This window comes from Phyllostomus discolor, chromosome 14 (genome assembly GCF_004126475.2).
Source record: "Phyllostomus discolor isolate MPI-MPIP mPhyDis1 chromosome 14, mPhyDis1.pri.v3, whole genome shotgun sequence".
Classification (NCBI taxonomy): domain Eukaryota; kingdom Metazoa; phylum Chordata; class Mammalia; order Chiroptera; family Phyllostomidae; genus Phyllostomus; species Phyllostomus discolor.
Genome location: NC_040916.2, coordinates 7,538,831 through 7,555,113, shown reverse-complemented (window position 1 = coordinate 7,555,113; position 16,283 = coordinate 7,538,831). Strand labels below are relative to the sequence as shown.

Genomic DNA, 16,283 nt, shown 5'->3' with positions numbered 1-16,283 from the left:
AGAGCCCTGAAGTGGCTGAATGACTTACCCCCAGGATAATCACTGGGCCCCAGATTGTCACCCTCCCTCCTTCTTTCTTCTTTTTTCCAGACTGGTTTGGGCTAGAACTACAGCTGAGATCCAAGGAGACGGGGAAGATATTTGTCAGCACCGAGTTCAAGTTCTACAACTGCAGTGCCCACCAACTGTAAGCACTTGTCAGAGTCTTGCCCTGGGTCTGGATATGGGTGTGGGGTCTCTCTAAGCTGGAATCATATCATATTCACTTCCCTGTTTGCCCGTGGAGCCCGGCACATTGTCTGGAACAGAGGGAGCTCCCCATGAATGTTCCTTTCAGTTCTATGCAGTTTACTCTGTTACATTAAACTGAATGGTAACCACTCTCCACAGCTTCGGATTCCATTCTGACTCCCTGGCCTGCTCCCCCAAAACCCTACCCTCAACTCTCAAGCTAAGAGAGTGAAAAGAGGGTTTAAGTAAAGACAAAAGTTATGGCCCAGGAATTGTAAGGAAAGTTTTCTGTTCTTGACAAATCGGTGGTGGCATTGAACATAGAGATTGACAGTGAGTAGAGTTTAGACATGTCAGCCATGACCAGATGAACTGGGACTCAGTGATACGAATCAGTTATGCATGCACTTACCCCCAGAGGAGGGGTAGGAGTGGGGCAACAGCCTTTCCCAGCATGCAGGGTGAGGACCTGGGTTGGGACGGGGAGAGGAGGCTTTAACTCCACCATAGTCCAAGCCCAGCCTTCAACATTTTAAAGAGAAGGGGGAAACCGGACTAAACCCCAGTCTCAATGGGGGCTCGAATACAGCCCAGCTGACCTCACTGGCCATCTACAGCAGCAGAATGCCTACCAATGGGTGCCCACAAGCTACGAGATCCTGTAGCTGCACGTGAAGCTGGGGGAGCCTGGAGCGGTGGAGAGAGAGACCCACATTTAGTTTCTGATGATCCTCTCTGGAAAAGAAACTGGGACTTCTTCCCTACAAAGTGGGAACAGTGGTCACAGGACCAGTGACCTTGAACATTCAGAAAAGAGAGATCAAACAACACCTCCATACCAGAGGGAACAGTAACTGGGACAATTCTATGGACTCTTTCTTCCCATTGTCTGGGGCAGGGACAGCCTGAGGTCTACATAATCGACAGAACTCCAGGGCATCAAGTCCATAGGATCTAAGCTGTGGCCACAATGGTCTCAGCATCCATGGGGGGCGAGGGCCTGTGTACAGCTAAGCCTGAGAGGAATCTTTTAGCCCTTAAAATACACAAATGAGCCATCCTCCTCTCTCCCCTTCTCTGATAATTGATTTTGGTGATTCCAACCATCTGCTAGAGTTCTAGGGCCTCCACGGTAGTTAAGGAAGAAGACATGGCTGTGCCTTATTGGGCCAAATCAACAGATGTGATAAGAAAGACAGGACAAGTGGTAAAACTGTCCCGGGGAGCGAGCGGGAAGGAGTCAGGGCAGGGAAGCCAGTGGCTGAAGTCCAAACGGACAAAACTTCCCAATAACCACTGCATTCCAATCCCAGCCAGCCCAGTTTGGGGAAATGCAAGCACCTTAGAACAAAGAACCCCACGCAACCTTCTCAGACTCCAGCACAGTGGTGATGGACCGCATTGCTTGTGAGCGTATCTCATCTCCATGGCAGTCCAGTGTGATGCCACCACTTTCAACCATGCATTGCTGTGGCAACAGAGATGCTGTCACAAACAGCAAGTCTTAGGAGAAAAAAAAAAAGCAGGTCGCCTTGACAGCACAGATTGCATCATTTCATTGCCAAACACTATCTAGCTTGACATTCATAGTAAAAAGTCACAGAATTTTTGTGCTTATTCAGTCCTGTCCTTTAAATGCGGTAAACTGAGACCTGCAGAGGACAAGTGCTTCGATGAAAGTCACAAAATTAACCAGTGGAAGAGCCGGGCTTAGAACCCCATCTCATCATCCTTGGTCCATTTTCATTATTTACTTACTGAATCATAAAATGTTAGCAGGACTCAGGCAGTCTGGCCCAAGCTTGGATATGAAATAACCTTGGGCATACGCAGAGGGAATAAAAATGATCAGCAAGGGGGAGATGAAGTGCCTATTTACCTTTGGCCCCTCAGGGTGGAGTCCCCTATGCCCACATGTAATGAGAGCCCCCACCAGGTGGCGCCAGATTGTAGACAGGGCTGTGTCCCTTCCAGGTTGTCCAGTTGTGAAATGCTAGGCTGGAGAAGCTAGCTGTCCAGGGGCAGGAAGATCAGTTCTACCTTACAGAACCCATTTCCATTATACCAGTCTGATCACACACACAGTCAAAACAATGCGCACAGCCTCCAGGTGAGAGAGCAGGGAGGGAGGCACTCACCCTGGCAAGAAATGCATAGGAGCCACACACATAGGCTATTGCCACCTATGCCAGACTGCTTGGAGAGTGGGATGAAGTTTCCATTTTAATACTGTTTGGCTCCCAAAGCTCAGGAACACAGGTGATATGAACCAAGCATTAACAAATGTGATTTGAGATCTTTCAAAAAACGGGTAATTTAAGCACTTGGAAATAATACATTTAACATTGTATTTTTCAAATCCATTTCCTATGCATTATCTGGCTTGATGCTAAACAGCACTGTGGAGTAGACAGGAAAGTTTGACTACAGACAGAGGAAGACATGCCTATTCAGAAGGTGAGGTGACTTACTCAGGGTGACCCCAGTGGCAGTGGCAGAGGCAAGACTGGAATCAGATCTGCCCAGTTCCCACCCCAGTGCTCCTTCAGCTTTTCTGTCATATAAGGGGTGGTATGCTGGGAAGTGTTTAACTACCAGCAATTGGGGGGAAATCCCCATATTTTCGTTTGCCAGTGTCTACAGTGGAAATACTTCCTCTGTGGCCAACTTTCAAGTTATCGACATGATGTCAACCCATTTGCAAAATTCCCGAAGATATAAATAGTCAGCTCTCACGAGATGATACAGGCCAGCTCTAGTACACCACTGCTTTATAGGTTACGGTATTTCCACTCTGGACTCATTTATTTTTTCAGGTCTCTGGTCCAGTGAATATCTTGGAGAGGGAATCCATAACTCTCAGTGCTGGGGGTTGCCCTACCTATCTACCCCCCTGAACATGAGACTAGGATAAACAGACTAACGTCAGGATACATAGGCTTCCTGGCACCCTTAGCCTCCGTCTCTGCTTCCTTCTCTTTGCCTCTTACCGTCTCCACCTTTGCAGGTGCCTGTCTTGTGTCAACAGCGCCTTCCGCTGCCATTGGTGCAAGTACCGCAACCTCTGCACTCATGACCCCACCACCTGCTCCTTCCAGGAGGGCCGGATCAATATTTCAGAGGTAAGCAGGGCTCCCCTTGGCATGGCAATGTCCCCACTGAATCTGAGTGGCCCTCCTTTCCAGATGGTCATTCCAGCAGCTTGGCCACCTCCTGGCTCTGGCCCATCCTGCTCTTCTCTCAGAGATTCTACATGTTAGAAAGCCATGTTATTATAAAGCTCAAAAAGTGGCAGGAAACACCCCAGAGGTAGAGACGCGCACTGTATCTACTAGACTCCTAAGACTCCATGAATTCAAAAGCTTGAGGGGAACTGAGGGCTGAAACTGAAAGTCTAGAGGAAACATTTCCAACCAAACAGACACCATGGTCTAGAAGAGTGCAGTGAATGGCATTTATTCTTTGAGCCTGAGCCTTTTGCTTGGCTGCAGACATAGTCTAGTTCAATAGAACATTCACTCTCAACCATTCTTTCATGCCAACTTCTCTTCCAAGTGTGAAATTCAATGATTCTTTGACTCTGATGTATGACTGAGTGGGTGGCCTTCTAGAAAGAGAGAGAAATTCAGCTAGTGAAAAAAACCAGGCCTGGCTAAAAGTGCCATTTTATTATATATCAACGTTTCATCCCTAAGGCCTGAGCCACCTTTGTTATCAACACAGTGAAAAAGCAAATTGCTTATCTTCCCGGTAAATATTCCATCCAATGATTAGTCATTGATGTTGACTTTTTTTACATATTCACAGCACGCTTTAGGACAATGGAGCCTGCTTGGTCAGCTTCCCTTTCTTGTGGCTAATGTTTTTCACACCTGAGGATGGCCACTAATTGGGTTTGAACAAATATAGAGACTTGATGTGGTCGTACAAATGCACAGGGCATATACGTACATCCCCTCTTATTCCAGCCTTTGGAAAACCCACAAACGTAAATAAGTGACAGGGCAGAATCTGCATATACCACTGTAGTCTTTCTGTGCGTGTCTCCCTCTTCCACTAGACCACAAGCTCCTTGAAGGCGAAGGCTACCTCTTATTTTTAAATCCTTAGCGCCTTCGTCAGTGAATGTTTCTGGAATACATGCGTGAAAGAATGGGTAAACCAATGACTGCTTTAGTCGAATGCCATTGATAGAAAGGGTTCCTTGGATCTGTATGTCTAAGATTTCAAGAAATAGAGTCTTATGTGTCTCCTAATTTGGATAGATGTGCTGGTTGCTTCCATGGATAAACGTAAAAAAGTAGGCCTTGATATACATATATCAAATCATTACAATGTGCACTTGAAATATTTTTTAATATTTAAAACTTGTATCTGTCATTTATACCTCAATAAAGCGAAAAAAACTTTAAATTAAAATAAAAAAGAAAGTAGGCATTTAGGTTTCCCAAACACACATTCTTGACCTTGAACTCTTACTTTCTGAAGCAATAGGTATTATATTCAGCCAGAAAAGTAGGATTTCCCAGTCTCGGAAGAGAGAAACATAGATGAAGCTCACAGGCACCTAAGGCAGACACACCCACAGGTGCCTCAGCACTGTAAGGTATCTAGTCCCTTGAAACCTTTGAGAAAAGGTTTCTCCCCTAGCCAGCTGCTATGCTTTGACATAGCTGACCAGAACACAGTGCATTGGTCTTAGTGGAGCTTGGAAATTCATCGCGGCCCCAGGATTCTGCAAGAATATGAACCTGCTTTCAAGCCTGTGTTCTCATTCATGCAGAGGGCCCAAGAGCTGAGGGAATGAAGGGGGGTAGTTAACCCAGCTTGGGAGTTAACAGAAGTGTGAAAAGGGGAGGTGAGGTGGGGCCAGGAAGAACGGAAGCCACAGGAAGACCTGCTCAGATTAAAGGCAACTAAGGATCAAGATAAGCGGTCTGGGAGACTGACCTTCACAGTGGCCACTTCTAAACTTCTAAGTTCCTTAACAAAATAAATCGAGGCGGACCACAGAACACACACACACTCAGAGGGTGAAGTGCAGATCTGGACAAGAAAGAACAGCTGCTGCCTTTTCTCCTAGGGGCTCCCCCTCGGGCAAGAGAAACCCAAAGCCAAGCCTGCCACTGCCGGCAGCTGGAGGGAGGGCAGGAGTGTCACCGAGCAAGACAAATAAACTGCCTGGTGTGGAGGCCGGGAGGGCTGAGCCCCAGAGGACTAATTGGAAGCATGCCAGCCTCCCTCGTGCCCCTTAGAAGTCACTGGAACGCAGCCCCCTCTCAGCCACAGGGATGAGACTCAGGCAGTGCAGAGAGCTGGATCTGAGAGATACTATCCCCCCCATCCCCCCCCCCCGCCCCCGCTTTACAACTCAGGGTTGAATTAATAGGGAAAGAGCCCTGGAGGTAAACTCAGAGGCTTCCCACCTCCTTTTAGTTTTGCCTTTTCTCCTGAAAGTCTGTGCCTTGGGGTAGGAGAAGTGTCTTTGTCTCCTCTCACCTCCAGGAATGGGGCAGACTACTCTCTTTCTGCTAATGTGCACAGGCCTGGTGCAGCCCGGGGATTAGCTCTTGGGAGGCTGCTGAGGGAAGCCCAGACTCCATCTGGCTCCAGCTTTTTCTCAGGAAAGGGAATAGAGTGCAGGCTCCCAGTGTGGTCGCCAGGGCCTCTCTCGGCTTCCTCCTGATACTGCTTTAGCTCTCAGCCACTGCACAGCTTTTCCCAACAAACAGCTCCCAGCCCTGTGCTCTTCTGTCCAAAGCTCTGTTTGTAGGGAGCCCCATTCCTGCAAATGCGGGGACAGCAAAGCGCACATGTGCGGCTTGGGAGAGGGTCCCCTGAGTCCATTAGGAGTCCAGTCTGACAGCCTCAGGTTCTCCTGAGGACTGGAAACCTCTGAGGTGCTTCTTTGGGGTTCTAGAATATCTCTGTTGTACTTCCAGTAAGGCTTCCCTAACTTTGAATCAAAATTTTCTGTCTCTCTACTTCCTAGAAACAACATATAACTGATTAGCTGCGTTGATTTACATAGCAACATGAATGCATCACACATTTGTAATTCTCTCGATTGTGACAGTTCTCAGAGAGAGTGTGTGGGGGAAGGGAAGCCAGCCTTAGCAGTAGCACCTGGGACCCTGTTAGAAATTCAAATTCTGGGGCCTCATCCCAGGATAGCCTAAAGATTGAGAACCACTGGCATATGGCATTTCAATTGATTCTTGCAACAGACCCACAGTTTCACATAATTCATATTTGATATTTATAGTCACCAAGATGCTAAAAATTTAGGATTTCTGCCCAAGGCTACAGAGAACTCAGGCATCCAAAAAAGCTGAGTACAATATGCTTTCTACAGAAAATCAGGGCCAGTGAGCTTGTGTGTCTGCATGGCCACGGCCACAGCAGAGGAATTGACATCCACCTGGCCTTTCACTGTTGGTCCTAAGGGTTTCGGGCGTGGAGGAACCAGCAGACATGCATCTCTACAGGTGGAGACAGTGCCCATGGCAGATAGGTCAGCATTGCCACATCCAGCTACAGAGACTGCCAGCCATGAGGTAGATCTGCCCACCGTTGCCAGGGGGCTGATGGCCCAGTCCATGCTTAGACATGACTACAAAGAACTGCCATTTTCGAGTGAATGCAACACAAAAATGAAAACATTAGTGAACATTTATTTAGTGCTTATTATATATGCAACATTTTATTATCTCATTTAATCTACTCTATGAAATGGACCCTATTTAGAAGAATAAACTGAGATTTAGATACACAAGCACAAGAGAAATATGCAGTAATAACATTAACATTGCTAATTCCACTTATTCCCATTATCACATACTTACATATTCTTCTCGCATGCAATCCAGCGTCAGCAGTTATTATTGGCCCATTTTCTAGATGAGGAATCTGAATTTCAGTTGAATCACCTTTGAACTCTTGTTAGAGCATGAAAAACCTTCCCACCGCTCAGAGTACAGCAAATTTCTGATGGGAGCCCCCAAATCTCTGCATCCCTAGGCTGGATCCAGCTGTGACAATGGTGTTAGCAAGCAGTGTGCACTGGAGTGTGTATGGCTTTCAGCTTTAAAAGCTCATCTCCCTCCATGGCTAAGCCAGGCCTAGTCAGATGTAGATACATAAATATCTTCTTTATGCCATGCCCCAGGGGAAAGGTAGAACCAAATAAATCCGATTAGCTTCCCAGGATGCTGACTGCTCTCTCTCTTTGAAGTCCGGTGGGTGAAGATAATGCCATTTTTCACATGGGAGAAGTCGTTTTAGAGAGCTGAGGGACCCCAGCACTGAGAGCTGGCGATGCACAAGCTACCAGGGTGACGATGTGACCCTAAGACCGGGGGGCTGCTGTGCCAGGGTCCTGCCCTCCCCATGGTCACGTCGCCTCCTCCCAGCCTCCCCCACCCCTGAGATATTCCCAAATACAACATCTGTTCATCTTGATGGAAACTCAGTGGCTGCCAAGGAGGCGATGCTGCTGCCTGGAGACAGAAGAATAAGATGACTGACCTAGAGGGGTCATTCAACACTGAGGGTCAGCAGCAGCAATGTTAGCAATGGCTGCAATGTTAGCAATGTTAGCAATGGCCCTTAGGTTCTGTGGAAGAAGCATAGTGTGGTTGTTTGCTCTCTGGTTCTTAGGACAGGAAGTGTGTATGTGTGTGTGTGCATACTCACAGAAGCAGACAGGTCAGAAGTAGCCTCCTTGTACCTGATGAAACCCGTCCCCTTCCTCAAGCTCCAGAGGTATTGAAGTTCCAACAACCTGCCAACTTTCTGGGCTGCCCGCTCCACTGCACCCACCTTCAGCCCTCACCTCTGCATTTCCACCCAAGCCTTGCTCCCTCATTACTACATCCACCAAAACCATCTCACAACCCAAAGGGTCTATGTCTTCCCCTACCCCTATTTCCCAAGAAGAGGACAGTGTACCTGGGCACCAACCACTTCTCTCCTTCACCCTGGACACTAGAAGGGTGAGTCCCACATTCTCTGGCCTGAGAGAAGCAGCCAAATACACAAGTAAAGCATAAGACGTCCTCGTCTGGTGGGGCATTTGGAGCCTGTGTAGGCATTTGGGAACTACCCAATCATTGTCTTTAAATTTAGTGCCAAAAGGTCTGAAACAGCAGACCATAAAAAATTTTTGTAAAATTCTAGAATTTCTTAGGAAAAAAACAAACTCTGAAGAATCCTCATAAAGTCTCTTTTTTGTTCTACTCCTCACCCAAGGATAGATTTATTGATTTGAGAGAGAGAGAGAAAGAGAAAGAGAAACTTAGATGCATTGTCTCCTGTGTGCTCCCTGACCGGAGATCGAACCCCAAAACTTTTGATGTGTGAAATGACTCTCCAATCAACTGAGCCACCCGGCCAGGGCTGAAGTGTCTTCTTTTGATTGTTAATCCTCCAAACTGAATCAGATTTAGCCCAAACAAAGAGATGAGGCTGTGTATGTGTGTGTGTATATAATATTACATATAATAAAAACAAATATGGGTATAAATATATACTTTTGTCAAAGTTAATAGGATTCTACAATCTTATTTTCTAAACTCAGACATTGTATGTCCAAAAGCACATCTTTAAGCCTCTGCTACTGAAATATTTGAATTTGTTCTCTGGGCTCATTAGAGATGCAAAACAGTGGGTCATCATTTATAATGTGTCAACCAGTTTTGAGCCTGAAGATTAATTCATTCTCTCTCTCTCTCTCTCTCTCTCTCTCTCTCTCTCTCTCTCTCTCATGCACACACACACACACACACACACACCCCTCATTATACCTCAGCCTTATTTCTAGTCTAAATTAACATTCTAGTTTATTAGACTCAACGGGGATGTTTCAGCCACCAACAGGAAGTAATATCTCCTTTTCCATGAGATGCCTGGGTTTCCCTAAAGTGGTGTTTATATTTTTCTTGCCTATAAATATATAAAAGACTCCATGAAGAGTACCCGCAGGGAATGAAATGACAATTCGGTAAAGAGCAAGTTTATGACTTGGCAGCTTGAGTGACTGGCTTCTGAACAGGGACCCATCTGTTCCGAAGTTGCCTTGTGATCCTGTCTCTCGTAGAAACCTTGCCTGCTTGGTGTCCTCTGTACAGCTGGTGTGTAGGTGGGGGACGGCATCGGGGTCCCCGGAGGGTCATTCGGGGGCTCCTAACTAGGTTTCTATGGGGAATTTCCCCTGGACCCAGCTTCTCATGTATCCTCAGGTTTCTTAATAGATGTGGACGTGCCAACTTGGTAATTGTGTGATTACAGAAACAATGGCCATCTGTAACCCCAACTTTGGGAACCAAACTCCTCAAGTCTCTTGCTGTCTTGAAGGCAAAGCTGTTCCCTCCTCTGTAAAAAATCTGGAGAGTAGGATCTAGAAGGAAAGTTATATGTCATTTTGTCTGTTGCTTTATTTTCTTATTTTTCACTTACCCTCCCAGAAGCAATGATGACCTGGTAGGTACCCACTACATGTCAAGAACTGGGATAAAGACTGGGGACACAGTAAATAAGCTCCTCAAGGCTCACAGACCACTGAGAAAGGCAAGCCCACAAGAAGCAGCAATTCTGAGGGCCAGATGCTATCACAGGGGAATATCTGTGCCCCAGCCTGGAGGCCAGTGCAGGGAGGGGGTCAGGGACAGCGTTCCAAAGAAGGAGATGCTGAGTTTGCAGACTAATAAAAGGCAATCAGCTAAATAGGGCCCTGGGCTGGAGGAAGATGTGGGGGGTGGGTAGGAGTAAGTGTTTCCAGCAGAGAGAAAAGCGTCTTCAAGTGACCAGAGGTGAATGAGTAAGGCTTGTCCCCCCAAATCAATCTTAAATTCTTATGGCTGATGCACAAGAACTGCTGGGTAGGAGGTAGGCAGGGGCCAGGTTGTGAAGGGATTGCACCTGAGGTCCGGAGGAAAGAGGAACCTGCCCAAGCCACACTGTGAGTCAGCCTGGTGCTTCCAGTGTCCCTCTAAGGCTCGATATCGCCTCCGGCATTAGGACAGGGCCAATTTCCTGTTGAAGACTATCCCAGACCTTGCAGGAAGTACAGCAGTCTTGCCCCTCATCCCCAGGGACTTAATGCCAGTAGCATCCTCTGCTGGGTAACAACATCAACCCCACGCACTCCCAACCAGAGGGAAAGGGGATGGGAAGAAATGGTTGCATGTGGAGGTGACAGCCAGCTCGCCACAGTGGGAGGCTACTGGGCTCTGTCTTCCCTGGAGAAGGAGAAAGTGGGCAGGGGATTGGGGCTGCTGTGGGGAAGTGGTAATATGGCCTCCAGTGGAGAAGCAACATCTAGGAATAGAACTGAGGAAAATCAATCACTTCCTCTCTCGCTCTCTCTCATGGTCCTTCTCAGAGTCCCTGCTCATCAAGATTTTTTTTCCAGGTTTTTTTTTTTCAAAGCAACATGGCATTCACGCAGAGTCTGGTAATGAAACGAGATAAAAAGCCAGTGCGAGTGTTTAGAGCATTGCTGGGAGGACTTGATTCACCTCCCGCAAAGGCCCGCAGTCGGAGCAGGGAGCTGAAGCCACTGATAACGGAATGCTTTGGGCAGGGACAGTGCGAGGCGGCTGGCACTGGGGAACAGATGAATGAAACCGAGAGGTGGGGGTTCCAGACTGGGGACAGGGACACATGGAGCCTTTTTTATCCTGTGTCTCAGGAGATAAAATCCTCAGGCTGCCACACCAGTGCCGGAAAATTAATTCCTAAATCATAACGCACACGCCAGATCCAGGACAACTTGTGGGATGGGGATGATAATATCTAAGGCCAGGAGCTAAGAGATAGACTTGATTTTCGCTACTGACTCCACCTGTCCCTTAAAGGGGGTATGTTCTTCTCCTGGGCAGACCACGTGGATACCAGAGGGTCTGGCCTGGCGTCGGGCCCTGTCCTTTGCCCTGGCTCAGGAGAGCAGGAAGGCATGAGCCCGGACAGATGGAGCTTCTCTGCTTGCTCCCCCAGGACTGTCCCCAGCTGGTGCCCACAGAGGAGATCCTGATACCAGTCGGGGAGGTAAAGCCCATCACCCTTAAGGCTCGGAACCTGCCTCAGCCTCAGTCCGGGCAGCGAGGCTACGAGTGTGTCCTCAACATCCAGGGGGCCATCCACCGAGTGCCCGCCCTGCGCTTCAATAGCTCCAGCGTCCAGTGCCAGAACAGTTCGGTAAGAAGGCTCACACTCAGACCCTGCCGGGAGCTGGCTTTGTCTCACACCCCTGCCAAGGCCTCAGTCTGGCCTGCCCCAGCTTCCAGAACCTTCCAGGTCCACAGCCTGATCCCAGATGCCCAGGGACAGAGGAGCAGGCATGCACGCCAGGCCGCTCAGCAAGCAAAGAGCAAGTTGATGGCATCAGGGGAGGTGGAGTGGTATGAGGACCCTAATGGCATAAGTTGCGAGCTTTGTGCCCTTCCTGAATTTTATGAGCACCTCTTGGCCTTCACTGAAACTTCAGCCAAAGCCAGCCAGCTCCACTGCAAACCCTGCCTGCATTCAGGGAGTGCACATTGCAAAAGAGTGGGTGAACCGGAGGGCAGGGTGCTACAGAGGAGAGACAAGCAGGAAGTGTAATGGGACGGGGGAGGGGGAAGGAAGGAAGTGGAAGCAGTGGGTTTCAAGAGCAGCAAGGGTCAACCAATTCTGAACGCCAGACAAAATGCCTGAGGTGTTTAATTATAATACCAGCCCCGAGAAGATCTTTCTATCTGCCAACTCCCTGTCTGTGATGGTGGGGGGTCAGCTGGAGATGGGGGGTGACATGACAAAGGTGTTGAGGGAAGCTAATTTGCCTGGGAGAGATAAAGAGAATCTGGGCCTCTTATCAGGGAGCTGTCAGATTGCTGGGTCACAGGCGGGTGAGAGAATTTGTAATGGGTGGAAGGCCGCCAAGCACTAGGGGAAGGTGGGAGGAGAAAGGAATGGAACACAACAAAGGGAAGAAGGCAGCAGGAAGGGCCTGGGCAAGGGGGCTGACGGGGGACATGCCCTGAGAGCTGTGGCCAGGGCTGGGGCATTCCCCACAGCGGGGATTCCTAGAGGTCCCCCCTTCACAGAGACAGGGCCTGGGCCATTGAGAGGGGCTGTTTCTGAAGTGTATGAAGGGCTTAAACGTCCCCTGTGGGATCAGCACGGGAGAGGGAGCCAACTCTTGGCCACAGCTTGAGGCCTTTCATGTTAGAGCAGATCAGATCTCTGCCCACAAGACTCTGGGCACTTTTCCTAGTGGACTTTTGACCAAAGTAAAGCTCACATGTAGAAATAAAGGGCCACTGCAGCGCCCAGCCCCAACCGTTAGTTATGCGTGTGCTCTGCTCAAGGTTCTGTGGGGTTTACGGAGCAATACACGGAACTTCTGGGGAGACTGGACTTGCCCATGAAACAGTGCGAAGCAGCTCCTGGCAAGTGCCAGGTTAAAGACAGAGATTGGCAACATCAGGGGACAGACAGCTTGGGGGAGCACTAGCAGGGATGTCAGAGAAAACTGTCTGAGCTAGACTAGGAAGATCATGATGGGTTGAAGGATTGATGCCATAGGGAGAGGTAGGCACTCCTTGCGAGAGACACAGAGAGGGGCTTCGGCGGGTGTGTTTACAGTCAAGTAGATTCGGAGATTTCAGTAGGAGAGCAGTGGAAGAGAAAGTTGGAGAAGTTTGGATCTGGAAGGCACTAAATGCCAAGCTAAGGGATTTGGGCTGGATCCTGTTGGTATGAGAGACCGGGAGTCAGGACGGTGGGCCACAAGGATGGTTGAGCCGCATAGTAGGGTTCCTCTGATTGTCCCTCTGCTGCTTTCTCAGCCCACAAGGAACCAGAGTCACTGGTTTCTTTCCAGCTATACCCCCAGTTCCGTGAGAAACCCGAAGCACCCCTGACCCACTGCGATAGAGAAGCTCACTAGCCAGTGCCTCTGCCCTCTCCCCACAGTACCAGTACGACGGGATGGATATCAGCAATCTGGCCGTGGACTTCGCCGTGGTGTGGAATGGCAACTTCATCATCGACAACCCTCAGGACCTGAAAGGTAAGCATCTACCTCCAGGTAGAGTTTTGACCTGTCTGTGACCCTGGGAAAGACGGGGCTGGCCGGACTAGAGCCTGCTGGTCACTATGCTGCAAATAATACACTCCCTCTGTCAGCAGAGCTCTTCAGAGGATCTGACACCAACATTTGGAGCCATCAAAGGAGTCCTGTTGGGAGCCTTGTTTTATTACAGCCAGAGCATCCGCTGTGGCTGCCGGCTCATCACGTTTTTCTTAGGCTCCCGGAGACTTTGAAGTGTCTGTGGAACCTGACCTAGGAGAGCAGCGGGCGGGATGCCCTGCCAGTTTCCCTGGAAATGGAGATATTGTTTCCAGTCAGGTTCTGGTTCCCATCTTTGGCCCCATCTTTGCACAAAGAAGGTTTTTAAGGCTGCTCTCCTAGTTCTGGGGTGGGTGGGAGAGACCATGATGGGGACTCAAGGGCACACCTAAGTGCCAAGAAGTTCAGGAAGGAGCTAAGCTGACACAGGGCGGGACTCACTGGGGGCCACCCATACTCATTGCCCCACAAACACATGTGCAGCTCCTCCTGCCTGCCAGGTAGGCGCCACCCTCAATACAGCAAATACCAACATTCCATCATGCTCTCAAGAATGACACAGTGCCTCCAATTTGATGAGCGCTCACTGATCTCAGATTATTTTTCATAATCATCGCAACAATCTTGATAGCTATGCACTTATATTATTATCATCTTATAGATTAAAAAACCTAAACCCAATGAAATTAAGAAATGAACCAAGAGTGCTCACTTTGGCAGCACCTACACAAGACTGAAACGATGCAGAGTTTAGCATGGCCCCTGCACAAACATGAAAATTAATTAATTGTTTCATATATTTAAGAAATTTGCTGCATGATTATCACTTACATGTGGAATCTTTTTAAAAAGTCAGGCTCATAGAAAGAAACAGAGAGTAGGAAAGTGGTTGCCAGGACTGCGGGTGGGGGAAGAGGAAGAGATTCGTAAAAGGAACAAACTTTCAGCTATGAGATGAATAAGGCCTGAAGATCTGATGTCAACTCTGGTGACTTTAGTTGATAACACTGGATGGCATGACTCAAATTTGAAATCAGAGTAGAACTTCAATGTTCTCACTATATGGTGAAGGATGTGTGTGTTAATTAACTAGATGGGAGGAATCCTTTCATTATGTGTACGTAGGTATCAAATCATCATGATTTAAATATAGTACAATTTTATTTGTCAATCACACCTCAATAAAGCTGTGGGGGAAGAAAACGAAAAAAAAAAACAGACCAAGAGTCAGCTAGCACAAGCCAGGGTTTGAATGAAGGCCATCTAATTGCAGACCTCGCCTGCTGAGCCACATCCCTGCCCTCCCAGGGACTCCGGCTGCTGAAGGGTGTGCAGCCTCCTCATCCCAGAACCCTGCCCCCGACCGTGGGCCACAGGCCTCACCACAGTTCAAATAGCTAGGGCTGCCACAAGCCCCTCCCTCACCCTACGGGTCACCCCGGGGACACAGAGAGGGAGACCACGGCCACAGTGGGGCCCGCAAGCGCTTGGGCATCTGTGCAGCTACAGCTCCCTGTTCCAGATGCCGCCAGGAGAAGCCATGCTGCTTAGGCTGGGAGAGGGGGACTGAAACAGGGAGGGTTTTTTTTCTCTTTCTCCTCATACCCAGGCCAAATTTTTTCAGCACTAAGAATAGACATTTGCCCTATTGGGGATCCAGGCTCAGTTCACCAGAGGTTGCCTTTGCACCTGGAGCTTAGAGGAAAGCAGTCATATATCCAAGCTGTCGCATCAGAACCCTCCTCCCTAGCGGCACTTTCAGCAGCTCTGGCGTGTGTGAGCGGTGCCATCTTCACATGCATCTCCCTCCCAGGGCCCAAGTGATCCTGGAGGCTGCACCCTGTACTGGGTGGAGAGGGCCATCGTGTTTGAGGACTCGGGTTCCAGAATCTGACACACCAGGGTCCATGTCCTGTCTCTTTCACTTGCAGCTATGTAAACTCAGACTAATTACTGCTCCCCCCTACACCCTCATCCGTGAAAGGGGGAAAGGGATGCCCACCTCTCAAGGTCATCATGAGGATCAAATGAGATACTAAATACGGACCATATGTGCATCGTAACAAATGCGCAGTGTATACTCGTTCATTGTAAGACCCCCGTCTCCTGCCCCCTACCATAAGAAGCCGTAGGAAGGAGAGTATTTAAGTCTAGTCCCTACAGCTGGGACTGAGGATGCTGGCAGAGCAGAGGAAAAGGATAGGGACCTATGGAAGGAAAAAAAATATACGCATCCCCTAGGGCATGTACCCAGACATGCTGGCCAGTCCTCAGAGCTTATTTCTGCTTGACAGAGGAGTGGAAAATGACTTGCCGAGTATTCTGCTTCTGCAGAATTCTACTTGGGATTCTGAGTTCAAAATACCAGCAGGCAAAAACTAAGTCCCGGGCTCACACAACACAGTTCTGCTAACTGGCCTGTCGAGGGTTTCTACATCAGGAAATGACGAGTGCAAAGACAATGAATTTGCAGATTCCAGACGTAACCTGTTAAGTAGCCACTTGGTCCTCTCTGTGTCAACCCTTGTTCCTTGTCAGCTTAGCCTCCACTTAACCAGGCACCTGGCCTTTTTTGAAGCCCAAGCTGATTCCTCTCCCAGACCCACCGCTTCCCATTGTGCCAGGCCAGATGCCCCTCCGCTCAGGACCGACAGTCTAGCAGCACAGCCAGATAGAATTTCAGGATCCCAGCTCAGGGAACTAACTTCAGTAAGCTCCAAGAGTCACTACATGTCTCTGAGCTTCATTTCTACGTGAAATGGGGAAATTAGTCCTTACTCCTAGGATGAGGGCCACATGTAGGAGTCAGAGAGGCAGCAACATAAGAATGTAGTTTGCAGTCAAAGAAAAGATAAAAAGCATATACAGAACATCAAATATATTACAGGCACTGTGCTAAGCACTTAATATATAACATCCCATTCAAATCTCACAGAAAACA

General features: G+C 48.6%; 1 protein-coding gene and 1 pseudogene across 1 annotated transcript in view; both read left to right on the top strand.

The window, feature by feature from the left end:
- PLXNA2 (plexin A2) overlaps window positions 1–16,283 on the top strand; it is a 211,449-nt gene that overhangs the window by 140,813 nt on the left and 54,353 nt on the right. The window contains exons 8-11 of the mRNA XM_028530930.2: window positions 91–187; window positions 3,239–3,353; window positions 11,227–11,427; window positions 13,186–13,282. Coding sequence (XP_028386731.1) covers window positions 91–187; window positions 3,239–3,353; window positions 11,227–11,427; window positions 13,186–13,282 — 510 coding nt within the window. The remainder of the gene's footprint in view (window positions 1–90; window positions 188–3,238; window positions 3,354–11,226; window positions 11,428–13,185; window positions 13,283–16,283) is intronic.
- LOC114512200 lies at window positions 14,047–14,144 on the top strand (annotated as a pseudogene).